Source organism: Erythrolamprus reginae, chromosome 5 (genome assembly GCF_031021105.1).
Source record: "Erythrolamprus reginae isolate rEryReg1 chromosome 5, rEryReg1.hap1, whole genome shotgun sequence".
Taxonomy (NCBI): Eukaryota; Metazoa; Chordata; class Lepidosauria; order Squamata; family Dipsadidae; genus Erythrolamprus; species Erythrolamprus reginae.
The window spans coordinates 81884545-81909212 of NC_091954.1; the positions used below are offsets into that span (position 1 = coordinate 81884545).

The 24668-nt window shown below is 37.4% G+C and overlaps 1 protein-coding gene across 4 annotated transcripts in view; it reads right to left on the minus strand.

The window, feature by feature from the left end:
* PAX3 (paired box 3) overlaps positions 1–24668 on the minus strand; it is a 119339-nt gene that overhangs the window by 24761 nt on the left and 69910 nt on the right. For 2 of the 4 annotated variants that reach the window (XM_070754080.1, XM_070754077.1), the window contains exon 5: positions 1549–1754. In XM_070754080.1, coding sequence (XP_070610181.1) covers positions 1549–1754 — 206 coding nt within the window. The remainder of the gene's footprint in view (positions 1–1548; positions 1755–24668) is intronic. The other 2 variants (XM_070754078.1, XM_070754079.1) reach the window with 1 other exon arrangement.

Sequence of the window (24668 nt, forward strand, 5' to 3'; positions counted from 1 at the left end):
AAATGTAAATACTATTGGGAAATTGAGTTGGAAATCATCTGCAAAGTCATCTAGTCTGTTCCATTCCAAAGCTCAATGTATTGGACTGATACATCTAAACCTATTGCAATTTCTGTTCTATTTGCCAAAGGAAATTTTGCTAGAGCAATTCATTGTTTTGTTTGGGGTTTTTTAATTATCTGATCATGCTGGCTGTGGAATTCTGGGAGTTGAAGTCCACACCTCTTAAAGTTGCTGAAGTTGGAAATGACAAGTGTATCTTTTATTTTATGTACACTCAGAGCATATGCACCAAAGACAAATTCCATGTGTGTCCAATCACACTTGGCCAATAAAGAATTCTGTTCTTTCTCTTCTGTTCTGTTCTATTCTTTTTCTTAGCTTATTCCCTTGATTTATACATTTGCCACCATTTAATGTAAATCTTTCTGTAAAACTGGATATATTTCAAATACAATAGACATTCAGCAATTGCAGCCATTTTTGAACCACTGTTTACTAGCACATAAATTTATTGTAGCTACAATTTAATAATTTTCCAAAGTATAAATTGAAGCATTTATGTGAGTATAGAAGCACCAAGATTCAAGCAGAAATGTCTTTATTGGAGGTATGGTAGTTGGGAAGATTGAGTCAATAATTTCCTGGAGTTTTCTATTTCAGTAGTGCAAGGTACAGACAAGTGACACTTATATTTCCTGGTCTTCTTTTAATTCCCAAACATTCACCCCTTCTGATACTTTAACCATTGATTGATTGTGGTTGTTTTCCCTTTCTTTGTGCTGTTTTAAGGAAAAGTCCATATGTTCTACACAGTAGAAAATTTGCCAGACTGGAGATCACAGGAGTGCGTGTAAGACACTTACACTCTCAAGGGAACCAAAAAACCCATGAGGAATGTAAAATGTCACAGGGTTAAAGCCACATTAAGACAGCTGTTATGTTAATGAGACTTCTGCTTTTCTTGTAGCTGTTAGTCACTGCATTAGAAAAATATGAATGTGGCTGTTCCTCTTTAAAGCAGACATCTCAGAACTGAATATGCAAATATTTAAAGTAAGGAACCCAAATTGGTAGAGTTTTTTTAGTAGTTAATTTTAGCCACAATTAATTTAATTTTCAGTTTCAATATCTAAAAACAATATATTTAATTATATGTTTTCGTGTATTTATCTTTCATACCTTAATTTTCATACCTCAAAATAAACCACGGTCTTTCCACATAAGTATCTCATCCTTTTTCACCAAAATATACTGTTCAAAAAAATAAAGGGAACACTCAAATAACACATCCTAGATCTGAATGAATGAAATATTTTCATTGAATACTTTGTTCTGGACAAAGTTGAATGTGCACAACAGCACGAGAAATTGATTGTCAATCAGTGTTGCTTCCTAAGTGGACAGTTTGATTTCACAGAACTTTGATTTACTTGGTGTTATATTGTATTGTTTAAGTGTTCCCTTTATTTTGATCAGTGTATATTTCTAAAAGACATTGTTCCCGCACAAAACTAATAGAAGAAGGCTATTTGGAACTATATTCACCTGAACCCGAGCCTCTGTGAGTTTAGCTCTTTGTGCAAGTTCCTCTCTGGTGTAAATGTCAGGATAATGAGTCCTCTCAAAAGCTCTCTCCAGCTCTTCTAATTGTTCTGCTGTGAAAGTGGTTCTGCTTCGCCGTTGCTTTCTCTTCAGTGGCAAATCTGGCTCAGAATCAATGTCAGAACCTTCATCTGATTGTTGTGCTGAAGCTAGAAAGCAAGCAAAGAAGCAATGAAGCAATTAATGTTGGATTGGAAAGCAGGAGAAAAATGATGGGAACTGGAATTAAGAAAATTGTGTTTTATTCAATTAACATTAGTCCAGTTTAAAAAAATAAGCAGTCTATTACATACTTCCTTCAAATGACTGAACAATTCTTCAGAAAATATGGCATTTTTCTTCCTAACCTTAGTAGGCTAGGGTTGCCTTTCTTGCCATCTAACACCACTTAGTTTCTCCCTGCACTGTTCATGGCTTCACCATAATTTATTAAAATTGGCTAGTTTCACACAATGCATTAAAGTAATAATTGTGTAAATCATAATGTTTTGTTCTAGCAAAATACATCAGAGTTTAGCATGTCGAATAAACTTGGCCGCTGTCTTCAATGTCTTTCTAAAAACTGAAACTTCAAAACAGGAATGAAAAATTAAAATTAATTCAACCCAAACAAATGTCTATATTTAGTATATTTGCATAAAATGCATCCTTAAAACAATATAAAAATACAAGAACATAATAAATGATTTTCAGATTAATTAATTTACAACTTCTGTTTTACCCAATTGTGGCAACTAATAACTACCATAAAAAGCTAAATCCACTCACCAACCCTTCCAGAACTGATGCCCTCATAACTCCTTCTGTTGCTACAATACAGATACATTTTTATCTAAGTTGTAATTTCTTTCCACTAGATACATTTTTATCTAAGTTGTAATTTCTTTCCACTCTAGAATATTTATTGTTGTTGTGTTTATTGCCTCTATCTCAGTGTATCAGGCCTGGAAACCATCTTTTACCTTTTGTATTCAGGCCTGCCACATTTTCTACCTTGGGAAAATTGGAGGGGAAATTATATGGAGCAGGTGATATGTAGTAGTCTAAAATAAAATTATTTTTTAAAAAGTCAAAGTCGCTGTGCTTTGCAGCTGTGATGACATGATTGGGAGGCATCTTCAGTTTTGGATGGTGCCTGATTGGATCGTTGATGGACATGTCGGTGCTGGACAGGGACTTGAACTTTCATTTGGATGGAGAAAACCCCTAAGCTCTCACATTTGGGTTTTCCCAAATGTGCCAATATGACATCTCCAATAAAATGGAACTTTGAGAAACTCCAAGTCTTATTGTGTTGGGAGACATTAACCCGAATCCTAAAATTGTCTTTTTCAACTTGGACAACTTCAAGATATATTGAATTCTGGAACTGTAGTCCACACTACTTAAAGTTGCCAATTCCTGCATGAGCTTGTTTGCAGTACTGTTCTAAAGATATTCTTGCTGGAACTGTGGACTTTGACTTTTGCATGTGCATTTCTGGGTCCAAATGATTTCCTGACTTTTTTGATGCAGAAGCTAATAGCATACTTAAAAACATCAGGCATGATTGGTGAAGCAAAGAGGAAATTCAAGATAACCTGTACATATGTTTGACTACTACTAGCACAATAACAGAGAAATGTATTGTTTTTCTTATCTGTAGCTGATGAAAATGTGCTGGCAGTATTCTCTTGGAATCAAAAAGTATATCTGTGATATCCAGTAGCAAATTTGAGGTGCTGTCACTAGACAAGAATCATTTTAAATTTAAATAGAGATTTAAGCATAGGCTTCTTTAATTGGAAGTCAATATAATTCATAGAAATAAATGTGAGCTGGGAAAATGGGATTGTGACTGTTCTGGTTCCTCATCTGTTTGCTGGTGACTTAGTACATAACTAAGTCTGCCTTCCTGGTGATTAGGGAATGATGGTGCCTGTTGAAGAATAGATGGACATGCAGTAGGAGATATGCAGGGGTGGGCTACTGCCTGGATGGGGGGGGGAAACGCAGTGGGATAGCGAAAATGGAGCTCCACCCCAGAGCACCCAATTTGCACTGAAAGATGTTGAAATAAAATGCAGGGCATCCTGCATAAACCACGCCCAGAGTGTGGTAGTAAAAATTTTGGTAGCCCTTCACTGGAGATATGTCGCATGCATCTGGGTCTTAGACTATGAGTTTAACAGCCCTGTCCAGTGGTGGGACCAAACCTAAACAGTGGGTAACGCGATTCTGGTGGTGGCCATGTAGCACATAGCCTAGCTCCAGTGGCGATGCTGGGCGTGCATGCATGTGCACGCATGTGCATGCGCCACCGGCGCTTCCCCAGACCTATGCTTTCCCTGCCCTGCTGTGAGCGCTGCTTTCCCCCACCATTTGCCCCTCGCTAACCTCTCTCATCAGCTCCCACCACCACCTGCGCTGCCGCTGTTCGCCGCAAGAGCGAGAGGCGAGCGAAGCAAATGGTGGCAAGCAGGCAGTGGGGGGGGGCAAACAGCGGTGGGCAGCGGTGAGTGGGCACTTACTTGTTTGCCCATTTCCGGGTTCTTTTCGCTTCTGCGCAAAGCCGGAAATCGTGCTCGTGCTTGTTCACGCACACACGAGGGGGGTAAGCAGGGGCTCACTCCCACACCATTCCGGTAGGGCCTGGAATGGTAGCCCACTCTTGGCCCTGTCCTACTATATGCCATATGAAAGGTTTATATGCACTATTTATCCTTTTCACAAAGCATTTTCTCTGCCTCAGTTGGCAAAGACAGCCCATTCATCCCATTCAATCATTCACAATATCGACCAAAGACAATCTCATTGCTCATGGCTTCCATGCCCACTGGCAGAGGTAGGACTTCAGAGCTTTATGAAAGACCAGGAGGGTCTTTACAAGGACTCCCCCCCCCACAAGCATTTAAGTTCAGGGTTCCCATTTTGGATGTTTTTATTATTGCATTTATTGTCATTTTATATGTCATATTCCTTGAGGGACTGCTTGTCCTGGTAGAAGAGATTGTGTAGGAGAGGCTTGTGCCCAGTCCCATCTGCTAGGGAATGCCAGCTGGTGGAACTCAGGAAAAGAGCCATCATCTCCCAAGAGATCAGATTGGTCTTAACCCTTTCCTTACTTTTTGTTAGGCCATAAAGACTTGGTTTTGCCATCTGCTTGGAGTAGAACCTGTAACTATTTTGATAGTTTCTGGCCTTTGGTATATACCACCTTTAGATTTGGTCATGATATAGATGTTTTTATTTTCTTCTTTGTGTGTGTCTTATTGTTTTGCATTTGTTGTGGTATTGTTCACTTTTGGGGGGGGCTACTTAGTTTCTGTGAGCCATATGGTTCACAGCAACTAAGTAAGCAGCCTCTCCAAATGCCAACAATACAACAACAAATACAAAACAACACAGAGAGTTATATAAATTGCAATAATAAATAAATATTTGAAGCTTTTAAAATTATTTTTAGATATTTGTCTTGCCTTAGTTTATTCTTTGTTTTTGTTGTCCACCAAATTGTTGAAGTTGGATTACTTTACAAATTTAGTAAATGTAAATAAATAATAAATGTAATTAGCTGAAAAAAGAATTCAATGATATCCAGTTCTCTAGCATATGTTCTCAAATAAGTTGAAAGACAGCTGGAATGCAAATACAGAACAAATTTATTTATTTATTTATTTATTTATTTATTACTTAGATTTGTATGCCGCCCCTCTCCGAAGACATTGAGTCCTTTTAAAAGCATACTCCACAGTGTAACATAGGATAAAGTATCTCTCTTTTTCTAGTATTATATCTCCTTAGCACCTGTAAGTAAGATTACCAGTTAGTTTTACATTTAAATTGGATATCAGATGTTTTTATTGTCTTTTATGTGTTGTAAGCCACCCTGAGTCCTTAGAAAGAGGCGGCATATAAATAACTAGCTATCTAACTAACTAACATAGAAACACAGAAATATAGAAGACTGATGGCAGAAAAAGACCTCATGGTCCATCTAGTCTGCCCTTATACTATTTCCTGTATTTCATCTTACAATGGATATATGTTTATCCCAGGCATGTTTAAATTCAGTTACTGTGGATTTACCAACCACATCTGCTGGAAGTTTGTTCCAAGGATCTACTACTCTTTCAGTAAAATAATATTTTCTCATGTTGCCTTTGATCATTCCCCCAACTAACTTCAGATTGTGTCCCCTTGTTCTTGTGTTCACTTTTCTATTAAAAACACTTCCTTCCTGGACCTTATTTAACCCTTTAACATATTTAAATGTTTCGATCATGTCCCCCCTTTTCCTTCTGTCCTCCAGACTATACAGATTGAGTTCATTAAGTCTTTCCTGATACGTTTTATGCTTAAGACCTTCCACCATTCTTGTAGCCCGTCTTTGGACCCGTTCAATTTTGTCAATAACTGATTGACGACTGACTGACTGACTGACTAACTTACTGACTTACTAACTTACTAACTTACTAAATAAATAAATCAATCAACCAACAAACAAACTGAACAATAGGCACTTTAGCAATCTCTTTGTTTTCTTTTAAATAGGAACACGTCTAGAATTATCTGAGTACTACTTTGTTTGTTTGTTTTAAAAGCTGAACTGAACCGCTGCATGTATATGTTTAAGATCAGCAATTAGCTAGAAATGTAAACCAACAAAAATTAAATATATTTAAAACCAATTAAACATGGAATTAAGAATTTAAAAACAGGAGTTCTATCACCCTAGCATAAGTCTTCGCACTGGCCAGAACTGAAGGCTATAGTCATGCATGCTAGAACAGGGGTATCTCTCCAACCTTGGCAACCACAAGTCTTAAAATTGCCAAGATTGGGCATCCTTGTGCTAGACCACCTTCAACATGGTAAGATTTCAGTGTCTCTAAAAATCTGGTTTCCCATGCACATCCCTGCATGAAACACTGAGTTATGGGATTTTCCAATAGCTGCCATTGATGGTCTTTAGCTTAGCATCACTCAAACATCTGTGTATCAGTTTTAATTATATGCTTCAATTAAGCTTAATGAATCTTAAAAGTTGTCATATAAGGATAATTTTGAATATATTCAATCTAGGCAAGTTATTTTTCTCCCTCTATCCTCTCCGCTGGTTGTAAGATCTAAACTATCTCACTGTCTTAGCTCCCCAAAGCTTACTTACTTTATCTATTTAACCAATTTGGAGTCCATCTAACTCTCGAGGACTCTGTGCAGCTTACAATTTTAAAAATAAGACAAATATCACAAAAGAAAAAATATTCATGATCAGCCTGAAGACAGACATATCAACAAAAGCTGTCCAAATAAGCTCAACCATCGCCCTGACCCAAGGCCTTGGAGAATAGAAAAGTCTTCATATTCAGGTCCTTAACACCATAAAGGTAAGAGCCATCTGGATAGAAAGCTGGATGGCTGCTTCTTTATTTATAAATAAGAGGAGAACACATAAGCTACAAAAGAAAAGCTACGAAGGTAGTTTTTTCCTTAAGGAACTAAAACTAAATTGAGTGCTTCTTTGTCCTTTATCCTGCTGTGATCTGTTCGATGGTTCCACAAAATATTTCATCAAAGTTAATAGTGTTAAACACTATTTCATAAAAATTAGATTACATATAACGTGTCTGTATATCTTGTATATCTCAGCAGTTCAAAAATAATCCTGGCAGATAACAAATATCAACCCCTAAGGAACACCATAAACAAATATATCTAGAGAAACACTGGACAACCAATTCACATAATCATTTGTTCTCTTAATTGTTTCTATTCTCAATGAACTATTTAATTTAAATGATTGTAGCAGCAAAGTATCACTACCATTTGAAAAACATGTATCAATTTCCAATATAATATATTCAGTGAAGGGCTACAATTTTTTTACTACAACACTGTGGGTGTGGCTTATTTTGTGGGTGCGGCTTGCCAACCATGTGACCAACCATGTGACCAGGTGGGAGTGGCTTGATGGTTATGTGACTGGGGGGGGTCATCTGACTGGCTTAAAGGTGGCCAACTTGACGTCACTCACGTCAAGGGTTTGGGTTAGGGTGCCTGGCCTCTCCTCGACCCAAAGAGATACAATTTCCCAATCTATTTACTATTACTGAACATCCAAAATATACTCTTTAATTCTATGTACAGCATATGTGCCATATGTGTACATACATAGTACACACAGGTACACAAAGTGTTGGTTATGACCTATAAAGCCCTTCATGGCACCAGACCAGATTATCTCAGGGACCACCTTCTGCTGCACGAATCCCAGTGACCATTTAGGTCCCACAGAGTGGACCTTCTCCGGGTCCCGTCAACTAAACAATGTTGTTTGGCGGGGCCCAGGGAAAGAGCCTTCTCTGTGGCGGCCACGGCCCTCTGGAACCAACTCCCCCCGGAGATTAGATTTGCCCCCACCCTCCTCACCTTTCGTAAGCTCCTTAAAACCCACCACTGCCATTAGGCATGGGGGAACTGAGATACTCTTTCCCCCTAGGCCTTTAAAATTTATGCATGGTATGTTTGCTTGTATGTATGATTAGTTTTACAATAAGGGTTTTTTAGTTGTTTTAGTATTGGATTTACATGTTGTTTTTTATTATTGTTGTTAGCCACCCCGAGTCTACGGAGAGGGGCAGCATACAAATCCAATAAACAAATCCAATAAATAAATAATATATTATTTACTATATAAACTGTATGTGTATGTACACACAAACAGCTCTTCTAAAATTATACACATTCAACTTCATTTACTGCGATAGAAAAAACATACCTAGAGCCCAGAAGGAAAAAAAAGAAAATTCAAAATATTTCTACCGGTTCTGCGTACCTGACCAAATGTTTTCTACCGTTACTGTGTACCTGACTGTACCTGTAGGAGCCCATCACTCATAAGCCCATAATATATTGTATGGATTTATCTAATCACTGTCTTTCTTACTTTTCATTTGAAATCAATGGCTTTTTTCATGCCTAACTAAGCACAGCAACCATATATGTAATGCTATTCCTGAGCTAACTACAAAAAAAATCAAAATCTTAAAAAAGATTTTTATTCATAGTTGAAGCTCTTGGGCCATGTTGCAAAACTGCATGTGTAACATTTTATCTGGAAATATAACAAATTCTAAGTACTATCTGTACAGGGAATCTTCCAATTTTACTAATTTGGCCAGAAAAATATTATTTATATAATTTAGAAAGATGGAAAACATAGATATATTCTCTTCTGTGGAATACATTCTGGATTTCTAAATGGTGCCATGTAATGAGTCCTTGGAGAGGGGTGGCATATAAATCCAAATAAATAAACAAACAAACAAATCTAGAAAGCATATATTTCTAGATTCCAAGAATTTAGACATTTGGGGGAAAATGTGAAAAAACATTATTGTAAGCCATATAAGTTGCTTATTTGTGCGCCTTGCATACAACTCTACTTTTTTTCACTTACCAAAAGCCAAATGCATCTATTTCCATACAGTAACTTGAAGGCTATGAGCAGATCTGTTGTCTTTTGCTGACCTACAGTGTCCTTTTTTGTAGTGAAATCTCCATGAGTGACCTCTAGCATGTTTACTGGGGTACAAGGGAGGAGAGACGGCAGGCAAGGCTGATACCACTTCACAGGCTCAGAGTAAATGACAAATGACACTTTCCCTTTGTGAACTTCAAGATTTTTGTTGACTTATTTGGCAGCTTTTGTTGAGTCCTTAGAAATGGCCTGTGGCTGAGGCCTATTCTACCAATTTCCACGCTCCATCTGTGGTATCCATCAACAGGGCCTTTTACCCGCATTCAGGGCTCTGACACCTGCCTAGCAGGATGCAGGAGACACAAAGAAAACTGAAGTGGATGAGAAAATGGGTGGGGGGAAGGAGGAGGTAAGGGAAGGTTGAACTGGATGCTCTGTAGGGGTTAATCCATGTCTCTTCAGTCTAGAGGCTGAAGCACCTGGAACTTCTTTTATCCCCTGGAGGGAAATCAGCGAAGTTTTAAAATGTTAAATATATGACCTTAGTATTTAAGAAAAACTCCTTCCAGGAAAATAAAATAGACTCACTTTGGGAGCTTTCTAATAAATCAGAAGGAGACAGTAGGCAAAGTGGCTATATATGTTTGGAGGGCTTGTTTATTTGTGTGTGTTTTTTAAATACCCTTGTTTGTCTTAACCAAAAGGTTTCACCAGCTGCTAGCTAACTAAAGAAGAGGGGAGGGGAGAAACTAGAGGCATATTTTATTGCTACTGCAGGGATGAGAAAGTAGATTAGTGCCTGGACATTTTTATGGTCAAAGCATTTAAGGAAACATTCCCACTGGAATCTTTAACATAATTAAGATTCAAGAGCATATACTCATCATTCTGTTTCTGGGCACAGACATTCCCACTTTTTTCCTCGCTATCCTTTCTTTCTCTTATTCTCTGCTCCTAACCCTCACTGTCACCTCCCACCAGTATTGCTGTTTCATTCCTCTCTTCTCCTCCTTTCAAAGTTCAGATTCACAGCAAGAGATCATTAAAAAGAAAATAAACCCCTGCCAAGTCTGGTCTAATCAAAATTGTACAGATAAATTCTGACACTTAGCAACTCCCCAAGTGCTCACAATCCTAGGAGGAATGTACAGATTACTTATGAATATGGGAGGCAGCGGGAGAGAAGTTCAGAAGGTCTAATGTCAGTGGGGAGCCACCTGTGCATTGTGTCAAGCAATCCAAGTACATGATTGCACGTTTGATTAAGGCTAGGATCTAGCTAAGTAAGGCACTCACTGGCCAAGTATAACACTGACTACTCTGCCATATTTTGATGTAAAACAGTGTTTTTCCAATTTGGCAATTTTAATGTTTCAACTCCCAGAATTTTCCAGCCAACCTTTTTTTTCCATTTTATTGGACTTTTTCAAGACTTGATATTAAGTTTTTACTAGAGATCATTCCTAGCTTTTTGGAAGAACATTATAATAAATACAAATAGACTGACAGGTAATATCCACATTTCACAGACTTGCAAATGCTAATAGGTGATATTATTGCAAAGCACTGAAAACTTGTTCAAGTATTCTTTTAGTTTCTGAATTAAAGCAGACCTATTGATAAACCATAGGGATCCTAGTTAAAATTAATTAGAAAGCTATATTTAAAACATTTTATACCATGGGAAATTAATTGTACAAAATTAAACATATGTAAAGCACTTGTTATAGGATCAGCTTAGCATGGTGGTTAAAGGCTAGAAATCAGAGATTTATGAATTTTAATCCATATTTAGACACAAACCAGGTAGGTGACCTTGGCAGTCAGAAATGGTATAATTTAATAATAATGATAACAATTTATTCGATTTGTATGCTGCCTCTCTCCGAGGACTCAGGGCGGCTCACAACAACATAAACAGTGTACAAATCCAATTTTAAAAATCCAATTTAAAACCCTTATAATAAAATAAAAGAATCACACAACCCAATCAAACCATACACCAACCTTGACAATTGGGGTGGATGGGTGTTGGTTTTCCCATGTCTGGCGGCAAAGATGAGTTTTTAATAACTTACGAAAGGTGAGGAGGGTAGGGGCAGTCCTAATCTATGGGGGGACTTGGTTCCAGAGGGCCGGGGTCGCCACAGAGAAGGGCAGTGATGGTGAACCTTTTTTCTCTTGGGTGACAAAAGAGCGTGCATGCAAGCTATTGTGCATGTGTGAGTGCCCACACCCATAATTCAATGCCTGGGGAGGGCAAAAACAGCTTCCCCCCCTCCAGAACCCCTCTGGAGGTCAAAAATGGCCTGTTTCCCAATTTCTGGTGGGCCCAGTAGGTTCATGTTTAAACCCCACCCCCAGGCTCTAAAGGCTTCCCTAGAGCCAGGGGAGGGTAAAAATGCCCTCCACCATCCCCCCAGAGGCTCTCTAAAAGCAAAAAATGATTTTAGAGCCTCCGTGTAAGCCAAAAATCAGCTGGACAGCACACACATGCAGATTGGAACTGAAGTATAGCAATGGCTCACGTGCCAGCAGATATGGCTCCACATGCCACCTGTGGTACCCATGCCATAGGTTCCCCATCACTAGTATAGGGTCTCCTGCTTGAGCAGGGGACTGGACTAGAAGACCTCCAAGGTCCCTTCCAGCTCTATTCTGATTCTGATTATCTCTCTCAGACCTCTAAAGAAGTCAGTATTAAAATTCTTCTGAAATCTTTTTTTAAAAACCTTCAGAAATTAGTCCAGGCAAGACTCCACACTAATAAGATGTAACCACAATATGTATCTATATAGAAAATACAACTTACCTACTATATAAATAAGATCACTGTATGTCCTTATCAGCATTTATCTTAAATTCCCTTAAATGGTAATTAAACAATCACTCAAGTAGCTATAGATTCAAGACTATATGATTCAATTAAGATGAAGTATCCTGATTTCAGTAACAAGAATAAGACTGAAGAGAGAAACTAATATCTGAATCAAATAGTCTTTGCCCTAGCCAGGGAGAGATCCTTTTTTGGATTCTTGCAATTAAAACCCATCCTGGCCAACAAATGAATCTTTGATTTGTTTGTTCATATGATTTATAGATCCTACATCTCAATGATTGTCAGTGGTTTACAAAATTTAAATTCTATAACATCATTCAAAACATACATAATACAATAAAAATAACAATTGGCAGCTCTCTAATCCACGTCTAGGTGGGGCAAGTTTCAATTCCAGTGGCATTGAACTAAATGAACTAATGAAGATTATGCTTAAATATGTTTTTTGCTCTCTCTCCCAAAAAGAGTACTGTAAGAGATTGTCTCATTGCAGCTGCACCCATTGTGCCCACTCAATGACCTACTCTTTTAAAAAAAGGGTTGTGATTGTAATCAAAATTAATAGGCTCTGTTCTGGTTTCTGGTAGAAATTTAGTAATTACAAATAACTCTTATTAAATGCATCATTTCATGAATAAAGCAACTCCGTTTATTTCTCTGTTCTCCTGTACTTCAAACACATTCCATACAGCACTTGGTCCGTTATCTCTCTCTTAGCCGCATTTCTCACATTCCTTTTCCTGCTTCACTTAAACAAGATTTATTTTCCTAACCAAATAACTTTGAAAAAACAGCAGTACTGACTGAATACAATACAAAATACTTTGGCTTACTTTAGCGTGGTAAAAACACATCCATTATTCTTTTCGGCAATGTTAAAACTCCACTCTTCTTCTCCATTGACCCCTTGACGTGCCAAATACATCACTACAATATTTAACCCTTTCTTTTCCTTAATATCTTCTTCCAGATCTCTGCTCTCTACGTTTCTGGATCCAGCGAGGGTTAACCCAGCGAGCGTCTGATTCTCCCTCACTAGATCCTGAACTCATAGCCCCATCCTGTGGCTGGCCTCCCACCTGTTCTACTACCTGTAACCCCGGGCCCCCCACTACTTCATAAACACTATCTGAATCCGAGTCCTCAATATCTTCATCATCCTCCAACTGATCAGGAGTATGTACAACAGGCTCCAAGGAAGACCTCATAAGGAAAATACACCGTTTCCTTAAAAGCTTCTGCTAGTATCCTCTCTTGAAGTGAGTCACTGATAAATTCCTGGATCCCCCTTCATAAACTCTCTGGAACTACCATGCATTTAGAGACCAGATCACTGTAATTTATAAGTACTGATTTAACCTAACAAAAGACCAGAAGGAGAACTAACTCGAATACCTAGCACCTAAATCAAAGAGCTGAAATGGATATTTGGACAGCAGAAGCATTGCAAAGATCTAATGTCACATGTATTTGTCCATCACCTTCATAGAATAGTCCTTGACATTTATAAGTCCTTTAGCTCAGCAGTCAGAGTGCAATACTGAAAGTTAATTCTTCCCACAGTTTCAAATTCATTTCTAATGGGCTCAAGATTGACTCAGTTTTCCATCCTTCCAAGGTTAGTAAAATGAGGACCCAGATTGTTGGGGCGATATGATGATATTGTTCAGAGAATGCTGTAAAGTACTATAGACCAGTATGTATACGTTTTATTAATATTGCTATAAGATATCTTAAGATCAATGTCACAGATGCTGTAAGATGCCAAAGCCCAGGAAAACCTATTGTTTCTAGTGTCTAGAAAACTTTTAAGCCAAGGTTCTTCCAAATGTTGGAATCTAAAGCTAGAATTCTTTTCATGAAATGAATCTAATTTACCACAAAGCTTTGGTGCTTTCTGAGATGGTATATAACTCTATCTAGTCTCACTCAGTAAGCTGGTATTAGATGAGAAGGAGCTTCTTGGGCAGTTTGAGATTCCTGAGTTGGTGCAGAAAGAACATTCTTTGTTGTGCTTTTTTGCTTTTTTTTATCACGTTTTTAATGTTAGGTGACCATTTTAGGTCTTGAGGTATGATAGAACCTAGAAATTTGAAGGTCTCTGCTATTTATACTGTATTTTTTTAGTATTGTAAGAGGTAGTAGAATGGGAGGTTTCCCCTAAAGTCTACCGCCATTTCTACGCTTTTGAGTGTGTTCAGTTGCAGATTGTTCTGGTTGCATCACGAGGCTAGTTGTTCAACCTTCCATCTGTATGTGGTTTCAGAATTGTCTTGAATGAGACCAATCACTGTTGTATCATCTGCAAGCATCAGTAGTTTAACAGATGGATCATTTGTGATGTAGTCATTGGTATAGAGAGAGAACCGGTGAGAATACATAGCCTTGGGGGAGCCCTGTGCTAATTGTACAGGTATCTGATGTGATTTTGCCTAGCTTCACCTGCTGCTTCCTATCTCTTAGGAAGTTTGTGAAACACTTACAAGTGTTTTCAAGTACCCCAACTGATTTAGTTTACTTAAAAGAATGTCCGGTATGATGGTATTGAATGCTGAATTAAAGTCTAAAAAGAGGACCCTTGCATAGGTCCTTTGTATGTAGGTCAGTACATTACGTAATACTGCTGAACAAGTTTCCAAAGGCCAACAAGCATGGCCAAATATTCTCCCTACCCATGTCTGAGCTCTTTAATGAGTTATATCTGTACCTCTTGCTCTTTTAAGCTAAGGCTTAAAAACAGAACAGGGGAAAGCAGAATTGTTTCATTCTATTCTTTTTAAGCTCATTTTAAGTGCCCATTTAGCTGAACATGGATAACAACCAAAGAGAACAATATTTTAATGTAGTATCCTAAATCCCAGGCACTGCCTCAAATGCTTTTACTCACAATATCTAAATCAAAAGAACAAGAATTGCATCAAATTTTGTCAAGACCAATGGCAATAATTTTGATCATAAATACTTTAGCTTATATGCAATGAAACAATAATTAAGCACAATTCATTTTCTCTATTGAAAACATAACTTTCTGTCTTTTTATCAATCTCTTATTCTCTGTGAAGTGCAACTAAATACACATCTACTCTTCAGTTAGGCCCTATGGATTCAGTGAAGTTTACTCTCAGAAAAGTAAACATACAATTGTAGCAAATAATGTCCACTGTTTACCATTTATAAGAGATCAGACTTACAGCTTCCAAGTGTTTACATACATCTATTTGCTAAAGAACCATAGGGAGAAAGTAAGAGAATTAATATTGATTTTATGTAATGTCTTATTTAGAAAGCCATTATTCATTTATCGGAACTTCATACAAAAAGGATAATAATGAAGAACTCTAAATTTTGAGCCTGGCAAGCTAACAAATGGTATAAAAGAGTAGATTTAGTTGTAACTCTAACATAATATTTCTTGATAAATGGCCTTCGACCAACCAGGGTACCTTATAAGAAAGGGACAGAAAAAAAAACTGTAGTTGAAGTGAAAGAGAAAGACTGAGAGTGATTTTTATTTACAATTGCCTGGAGACTGGCTATTATTGTCCATATGTGCTACCATCACTCCCCTTATCATGGGCTGGCCTGCATGACTATTGGGAGCTGTTAATGAACTGGGTAATTGAGCTGCTGACATGTGTTCCCAAAACAAAACAATAAGAAGAAGAGACAAATGAACATTTTATTTGGCAATCAGAGCAGGCTGTGCTTTTCAGAGGTCTGCAGCTAAGTAAGTGGCTGAATACATCAGGCAGTACATTGAAAGCAAGCAGATGTGCATACAATAATAGTTAACTGACAGCTTACGGCCCATCTGTGCGTTAACATTTTGTTAAAGAAATTACTTGACTTGCTAAAGAGGCCAATCATACAGCTGCCCCAAGCACAGCAGTGCAAGAGATAAATCATTAGCTAAACCATTTCATGCTCAAAATGACTGCTCATGTTAAGAGTGATGCTGAGACATTTTGTCAGCAATGTAGGTACAACATGCAGCTACAATTGAAAAAGGAAGTTTTACAGCTTCAGCAAAAACAAAGCCTGCATGATGTAAACTGTTTAACTAGACAGGAAATGGGTCTGTTTGGTATTGTTTCTCAGCAACTAAAATATCAAAATAATATGCCAGGGCTAAAAATTGCAACGCACATCTTCTATTCCTAATTATTGTTGATCTGTTTCATTTTAAGATTTATAAATAATCCAAAAGAGTTAAAGACAAAAATCCAATTTGCATCCACTCAGCTGTTTACAAACTGCTTTTATTAATGCCTGCCAAACTTTTTATACAGAACACTAATATATATTGTTAAATGGAGGTCATTTTGAGGATTCTGTGTAAACCTAAATCCACAACCTGTCTCATAAGATCTCCATATTCACAACAGAAAACCTGGACTATAAAATATAGAAAGACTTTGAACAGATTCTAAGAGCTGATGGCTGTTCAAATCCAGACACTTTCTTTTTTTATAATGCAGTATAAATGTATGTTTTAACATTTTATTTGTCTTCAAGAATACCAATTATACATTTTAGAAGTAAAGCTGATAAACTACTGCATTTTAAACTTTCTACCATTTTCCACAAAAATATACCTTTTCATTCATAAATAACGTGAACTTTGCAAAGTGTGATATTCTGAATTTCAAATACGGAGAATCATATAAGGAAACTTAAACTCTTTTTTCCCCAGTAACATTAATCTCTCTACTTTTCCTCTGTTGCTTTGAACCTTGAAAAGATAAAACCAGTATATTCTCTGATTGCTACTTGCCAGGAGCATTCATAAAATACACTGGTTTTGCCTTTTCAAGGTTTATTAGCCAAGAGGAAAAATACACCCCTGTTGTAAATGATAATGTTTATTTATTGTTAAGGTCTTATTATGCAAATCACTTTTTTTGAGATTTGCCTTGAAAGAGTACATAGATATAATTATATAAATAAAAAATACATTTGGTATTGTCTTGAATTATCAGGATGACTGGAAAGCAGAGTATGGCATGAATGATAGAGAAGGGGAATTATGTACATGCCTGATGGCTATTTTGTTTTGTTTCTATGTGCTCCTTCCCAAGCACATCTTTAATTGTACAAGACATTTGTGACTTTGCATACTAGATTCTCACTTATTCTTGTTTCTATGCAGTTGGAAACAAATGAATTGCTTCCCATAACTATAGTATAGTTACAAAAAAAATTAAGAGATTATGTGAACCTTCTTAAAATAGTTCTTTGAATATTTTACATTGAAGTTGTTTTTTGTGTGTGGGGGGGTTTCTTGCTTTGAATGATGTGTGCCAGTTTGTGTTTGTGACATTATTAACCAAATTGTTATAGCATTTAAATGTTAAATAGATTATTTGTTGTTACAAAAGCAAAGTGTTTTATGTGTTGGAAACTTTAATGTACTGGAACATCTGAAGTGCACCAAATAAATGGCATCAATCAATTCCTATATTAGAAAAGTGGGAAACTCCTAATGATCTTAAAAATAAACGTGCTTTAATTAAATATTGACTTCTTGGTTTTCTCTGAGTTTTCTTTTCTCGCCATAGCTATTTCATTGCCATATTAGACAACATCAGCAATTTTCCTATCCTATATAATTACTGTTGTTTTTGTTGTTGTTATTATTATTATTAATAATAATAATAATTTATTAGATTTGTATGCCCCCCCTCTCTGAGGACTCGGAGCGGCTCACATCAACAATAAATAGAATAGAATACAAATCCAATATGAACTATATTAAAAAACCCATTATTATTAAAAGCTAGCAATTCTAAAACAATCACACCAATCTCATGTCAGGAAAGGTGAGGGGAGAAATTAATCCTCCCATGTCTGGCGGTATAGATGGGTCTTCAACATCGTATGGAAGGCAAGGAGGGTGGGGGCAATTTGAATCTCAGGGGGGAGTTGATTCTAGAGGGCCGGGGCCACCACAGAGAAGGCTAGGTCCTGCCAGACAACATTATTTAGTCGATGGGACACGGAGAAGGCTGACTCTGTGGGACCTAATCAGCCACTGGGATTCGTGCGGCAGAAGGCGGTCCCATAGATATTTTGTTCCAATGCCATGTAGGGCTTTATAGGTCATTACCAACACTTTGAATTGTGACCAGAAACTGATCGGCAGCCAATGCAAGCCCCGGAGTGTTGAAAGACATGGGTGTACCTAGGGAGGCCCACAATAGCTCGCGTGGCCACATTCTGCACGATCTGAAGTTTCCGAACACTTTTCAAAGGTAGCCCCATCTAGTAGTCGAACCTCGAGATGATGAGGGCATGTGTGACTGTGAGCAACAACTCCCTGTCCAAATAGGGCCGCAACTGGTGCACCAGGCGAACCTGGGCAAACATTCTCCCCGCCACAGCCGAAAGTAGATGTTCTAATGTCAGCTGTGGATCGAGGAGGACGCCCAAGTTAAGGACCCTTTCCAAGGGGTTCAATAATTCCCCCCCAGGATAATGGATGTACAGATGGAATTGTCCTTGGGAGGCAAAACCCACAGCCACTCCATCTTGTCAGGGTTGAGTTTGAGCCTGTTGACACCCATCCAGACTCTAACAGTCTCCAGGCACCGGCACATCACTTCCACTGCTTCAATGACTGGACATGGGGTGGAGATGTACAACTGAGTGTCATCAGCGTACTAATGACATCTCACCCTATGCCCTTGGATGATCTCCACATCCAGAAAATCCTTGACTTATGACCAGTGACCCAGTCATTTAATAACCCTTCAATGTTACAATGGCTTTCAAAAGGATACTTGATTCATTTTTGTTCATTGTAAGATGTCATGCACCCATACAGTTACATGATCGCATTTTTGGCTTTTGGCAACTGGCTCACATTTCTGACCATATGCTGCAGTCAAATTACCATGATTTGTTGGGGGGCTTTTTGGTTGTTGTTGTTTGCCAAATTACAGCAGTTTTTGCACATATTTCATGATGTGATTTGGATTCATGACAGCAGGATTTGCTTAATGGCCACTGTAAAAATAATCATAAAATTGGTCTGGTCATGTAAATACCTCAGCTTATGACCAGCAGGACTTACAATTGAAATTCGAGCCACAATTGCAACAATGATGATGAACATAACCTGCAATTCCATAGACAACATCAAGTACAAAAAAATTTTAAGCAGTGAACTTCATTATTTCAGGAACTATACTTTCATTCAATACAAATTGTGCTTCTTAATTTGAAATATGATGATTAGACTTTGGGTTTTTTTGAACATATGGTAGCCAGTCACAAATAGTGAACCTGTTCATGGGGGGTGGGAGAAAATGAAGGCGATCTCCAAATGATTTCTCCCAATGCAAAATTCAATATGTTTAATTCGAAAGCATGCCTATCAGATGTCCAGAAAATTCCTTACAAAGGAAATTTACCTTACTTTGCTTTACATTATTCTAACTTCCTATTTGTTCTGTCGGGGTCTCTGGTAGAATCCTTCCAAAAATTCACAGGTACAAATTTCAGAGACACACACATTTGAAAATTCAAAACAATGTTCTTTATAATAAAAATTCACTTAAACCAAGCCCTCTTTTGGTATAGCAAAGAGCACTCGTCTCCAAACAAACTGGTAATTTGTACAAGTCCCTTATCAGTTCTGTGATACTTATCTTGCAGCTGTGAGGCAATTCACAGTCCTTCTTCTTTCACAAAGTGAAACACACTTTGCTCTGGTTTAGTTTCAAAGCGGGAAAAAATCAGCACACAAAAAGTCAAAGTCAGTAAAGCAGTCACAAAACACAAGGATCAGATAATCCTCCACAAGGGCCAAACCCACAGGCTGCTATTTATAGCAGCCTCACTAAGTACCACAGCCCCACCTAACCACAGGTGGCCTCATTTTCTTTGATAATAATCTCTCAGTTGTTGTTGCCTATGCATCGCTCTCCGCATGTGTGGCTGTATCATTAACTCTTGTTCTGAATCCAAGGAGGAGCTAGATAATTGATCTCCTTCTGAGCTGTCTGCCCCACTCTCCTCCTCCCTGTCACTCATGTCTTCTTGGTCAGAGGAGCCTTCATCAGCAGATTCCACCAGGGGCAAAACAGGCCTGCAGCATGTGGATGTCTCCCCCACATCCACAGTCCTTGGGGCAGGAGCAGGGCCAGAGCTAACCACAACACTATTGATTTTTTTAATTAAAGAAGATTAGGAGTCATTACCTATTGCTTACCAATGCAGTTCAGCCAGATTTTTTTTTTTTACAATACTAGCATTTATTTGCACACAAAAAGTTACAGTTTATCCTTCATTCCAGCTACATGTCTAGCTACAAATAATTATACTAAATGTGTGTCTTATTTTCCATCAAAGTTTTTAATTGTATTGATAAGAAGATCCCTTAATCTCCATCAGAACAGTGACTGCTTTGTTTCTCCAACACAAATTCTAAGTTCTATTTTGTTTTCTTTGAATATAAACTGTTTCTTTGTCTGCGTTTATTTGCATTTTGTAAACAGATACCAAGAGGTGTTCCTTCCCTTTGTTCTAAAATCCTAACCATTAAAACCAGCTAGAAAAATTAAAAGCAGGCCACTCCTAATGATGAAAATTTACCATGACCATGACAGAAGAGCAGACAGTCCAATTTTCATAGAGAAGATAAAGATACTCCTGTAAATTTGGAAAACTCTGAACCTCCTGCCAAACATTATTGTTATATGAAGTAATTACACTAAATGCATTACATTGCCAGGCTTTTTTTATATGTTATACATTAACCTGGAAGCAAGCACACATGATTAAGCACATTCAATGAAGTAAATATTAATGTGTTCTGTGTATACTCACAACTAAAGAAGAACTAGGCCTATAATATTCAGAGAAACGGGAATGGTTTCCCTTTCAACTTAAAACTAAATTCTCATAAATCCACCAAATTTACAATAAACCATACTGAATTTTGGTGGATTATTTTTCTTTACAGACAGCAAAGGAGTTGGGAGGGGTTTTTTGGACAAATTCTAGGGGGGGGAAGTGATTTATATAACCACGCTTTTATTTTAATATTCCCTCTAGTTCAAGGATCCCAACACCCAGTTTGTGGACTGGTCACAGAATGCCAGAAACTGGGCTACACAAACAAGCAAAGCCCCATCTTCAGGATATAGGCAGCATGTGGAATTATGTCTCTGCTGGGCCTCGGGGGAAAAACTTTCTCCACAGAACTATGTCTTGTATCCAAAAAGTTTGGGGGCGCTGAAAAACATATTTATTTATTTATTTATTATTTAGATTTGTATGCCGCCCTTCTCCGCAGACTCGGGGCGGCTCACAACAAAATAAAACAATTCATGACAAATTTAAATTGTAGTTTAAAATATTTTAAAAAGCCCATTTACTAAGCAAACATACATACAAACAAACATACCATGCATAAATTGTATATGCCCGGGGGAGATGTCTCAGTTCCCCCATGCCTGACGACAAAGATGGGTTTTAAGGAGCTTGTGAAAGGCAAGGAGAGTAGGGGCAGTTCTAATCTCTGGGGGGAGTTGGTTCCAGAGAGTCGGGGCCGCCACAGAGAAGGCTCTTCCCCTGGGGCCTGCCAACCGACATTGTTTAGTTGACGGGACCCGGAGAAGGCCCACTCTGTGGGACCTAACCGGTCGCTGGGATTCGTGCGGCAGAAGGCGGTCTCAGAGATATTCTGGTCCAATGCCATGAAGGGCTTTAAAGGTCATAACCAACATTTATGTATGTACATGCATACTTTTTCTTTCTTTTTTTCTGTTATTGCTTTTGTTTACTTATTAAACACATTTTTAAAAAATATTAAAAAGATAAAAACAATTTTGGTTTGGAGGTTGGTATGTGTATAAGAATATTATCATTTTAATTATTCAGTATTTTAAAACTATACACTCCAAGTTAGAGTTTCTTAGAGCTGCTATATTAGAATCCTTTTTCATGAGAAAAATTTGCTTTACATTTAATCAGAATGTTTGCCTTGATTGGATAATATTTTCTGTTCCTGATATGAAACACCTCTCTCTCTCTGTCTCCCTATCTCTCTCCCTACCTCTCTCTCTGCGTGTGTTTTTCATATAGCTATCTAATTGTTTACTTCTGGCCATTGGACATGATATGGTGCTCAATAAATTAATCAAACAACTTCTTAGTCTTTATTCAGCTATTTATGGTAATGCCTGAGCCTATTGTAAGACATATACAAATCTATACTAAAGTATTGATTATGAAAGAAGTCAAATATTTGTTTCTCTTGCTCATGTACAGATAATTAATAGCCTGTGATTATATTTGTAATATTTTTCAAATACCATTAACATTCAGTATATTATTTAGAGTGGTTTCATTATTGATCAATTCATTCTTTTTCTTACTGAGCCAATGCTGTTTATATTTATCATAAATTTTCTAATTGTAAGATATATACATTTAAGCAGATTTCAATAAGCACTTCATTTGAGTCAAAAGAAGATACAATAAAGTGAAGTATTTTTCTCCATTTATGCTGGTGATGAACAGTAAGCACATACATAAATACTTTCCACTAAAGTCAATAGGATTTAAAGATGCTTAAATTAAGGTTGGGTGTGCATAAGTGCACCAGTGTGTCTACCATCCCTGTCCTTCTATACCCATTTGAAGGTACTTATTTTGTGTATTTATGGCTATGTTTTGCTTCTTTATAACCATTTTTGTGCCATTTTTTCATGTGCCCTGTTTCCTTGAACTAGTTGACAAACAAAGAAATAAATAAATTTCCGCTAAACTATGCCTTAAATATTATATATATATAACTGGATTGCTGCTGGTGCTGTTGAAAATGAACAGAAGACATTACCATTTTTATGAGCATTGTGAAGTTGCCATTAGGCTAGTGATCATCTTGGGAGTGCAGGTTTTCTCAGCAGATCATGTTAAATGCTAAATAGGTAATTACTAATGGTGTAGTCACTAACCTGTAAGTGAATTTCTAATTTAGATGATATTTATATCACTCTGGCTATTCTTAAGCAACCTTAGCATCTTCCTCCACTCCCCATCACCAGATAATCTATCTTATGTAATCATCAAAGTGGTTATGAGAAAAGCCAATAAAATGAGCAGAAAATGTTTTATTATCTGTTTTGTTTTGATATGTTTTGTTTAATTGTTTATTTAATGTTGAAAATGTAACTTGAAAACACAAAATACCAGGAGGATCTTCTGCAAGACAGATTATCAGAGATGTTGAAGATATTTGCAGGCCATTGTATAGCAGAATATTTTTTGAAACATCTCTTGATGATCCCCATCATTCTAGTTTCAGGGCTTCTCAAGTTTATGCTGTCAGAATAGGCCATCACATCATTGATTAAAAAGGGAGGTTACCAAGCCTGCTTGTTAAGGGCTGTATACCTTATATCTACTGCTCAAAAAAAAAAAAAAGAGAACACTCCTAGATCTGAATGAATGAAATATTCTCATTGAATACTTTATTCTGTACAAAGTTGAATGTGCACAACAGCATGTGAAATTGATTGTCAATCAGTGTTGCTTCCTAAATGGACAGTTTGATTTCACAGAAGTTTGACTTACTTGGAGTTATACTGTGTTGTTTAAGTGTTCCCTTTATTTTTTTTTAGCAGTGTATATATATATGTGCTGCCCCGTTGCTAATGCACTCAGACACCCACATATATGGCAAGAAGTCTACAGGTGTTTATTCCAAACAGATCCTCAAAAAGCACCCTTATTGCACAGGTCTGGATTCTGAGCTCTCTACAGCAAAATTCACTGGGTAACCGAGTCCAATGGTCACACACAAAGTCTAGGAAAGTCATCCAGGATATAAGGCAGGATATAGGAAGTGGGCACATTGTTCCAGCAATGCTCAAAGCCTCAGAGCAGAATAAAGTAGGCAATGCTGGTGCAGCTCTTCATGAGAGGTGAGATTGCTCCTCATCAATATTCTAGCTGAATGGCATTGTGCCCATCCACTCTCTACTTTACATGTTCTTGGATCAAAGTGTGGACTCCATCTCCTGCTGATTGCTAACAGGAAGCAGCTACTTCTGGTCTTCTCCTGAAACCTCCTAGCCAACTTATTGCAGCTGTGGCTCAATATCAGCCTGTTGCTTGTCCAATCAATTCAGCTGAGGATGTTCCATGAGGCAAGCATTCTTTGAGCATCAATTCTGACCAATTCCATGCTCCGTGCTTTCCTCTGCAGACTCAAACTCCTCCTCCTCCTCCTCTAGACTCATATCTGGAGAAGTGGCCAAGTGCAGATCCATAACAGAAGGTCATATATAAAAATGTGGTCATATAGGTCATATAGGGCTTTCTATGCATTATCAATTTTATTGATTAATAGCTATTAATCCAAAGAATACCCCACTATTTCATGTTGCTTATTGGTCATCTAACGTACAATGTCATTAAAATTAACCTTAAGAGAAACACATTTAAAGTTGTACATCTTCTCACAGCTTCCTGCACACTACCTTTGAATCTTAGTACATTGGAAAAATATAATTATTTCTTCAATGTTTATGTCTATGTACATAAAAAATTTATTGAGGAGTTGCAATAAGACAGCTATATATATGTATTCTAACTTCAAGTGATGGATGGTAACTTATCAATTCAGTGATACAAAATTACACATCGTCATACTAATTGCAAATTTTGCTCTTTCTTAAGAAATCCTGACCTGACCTTTTTTAAAAACTACCATTTGATTTCAACACACATCACAGATTTAAGATTATGACA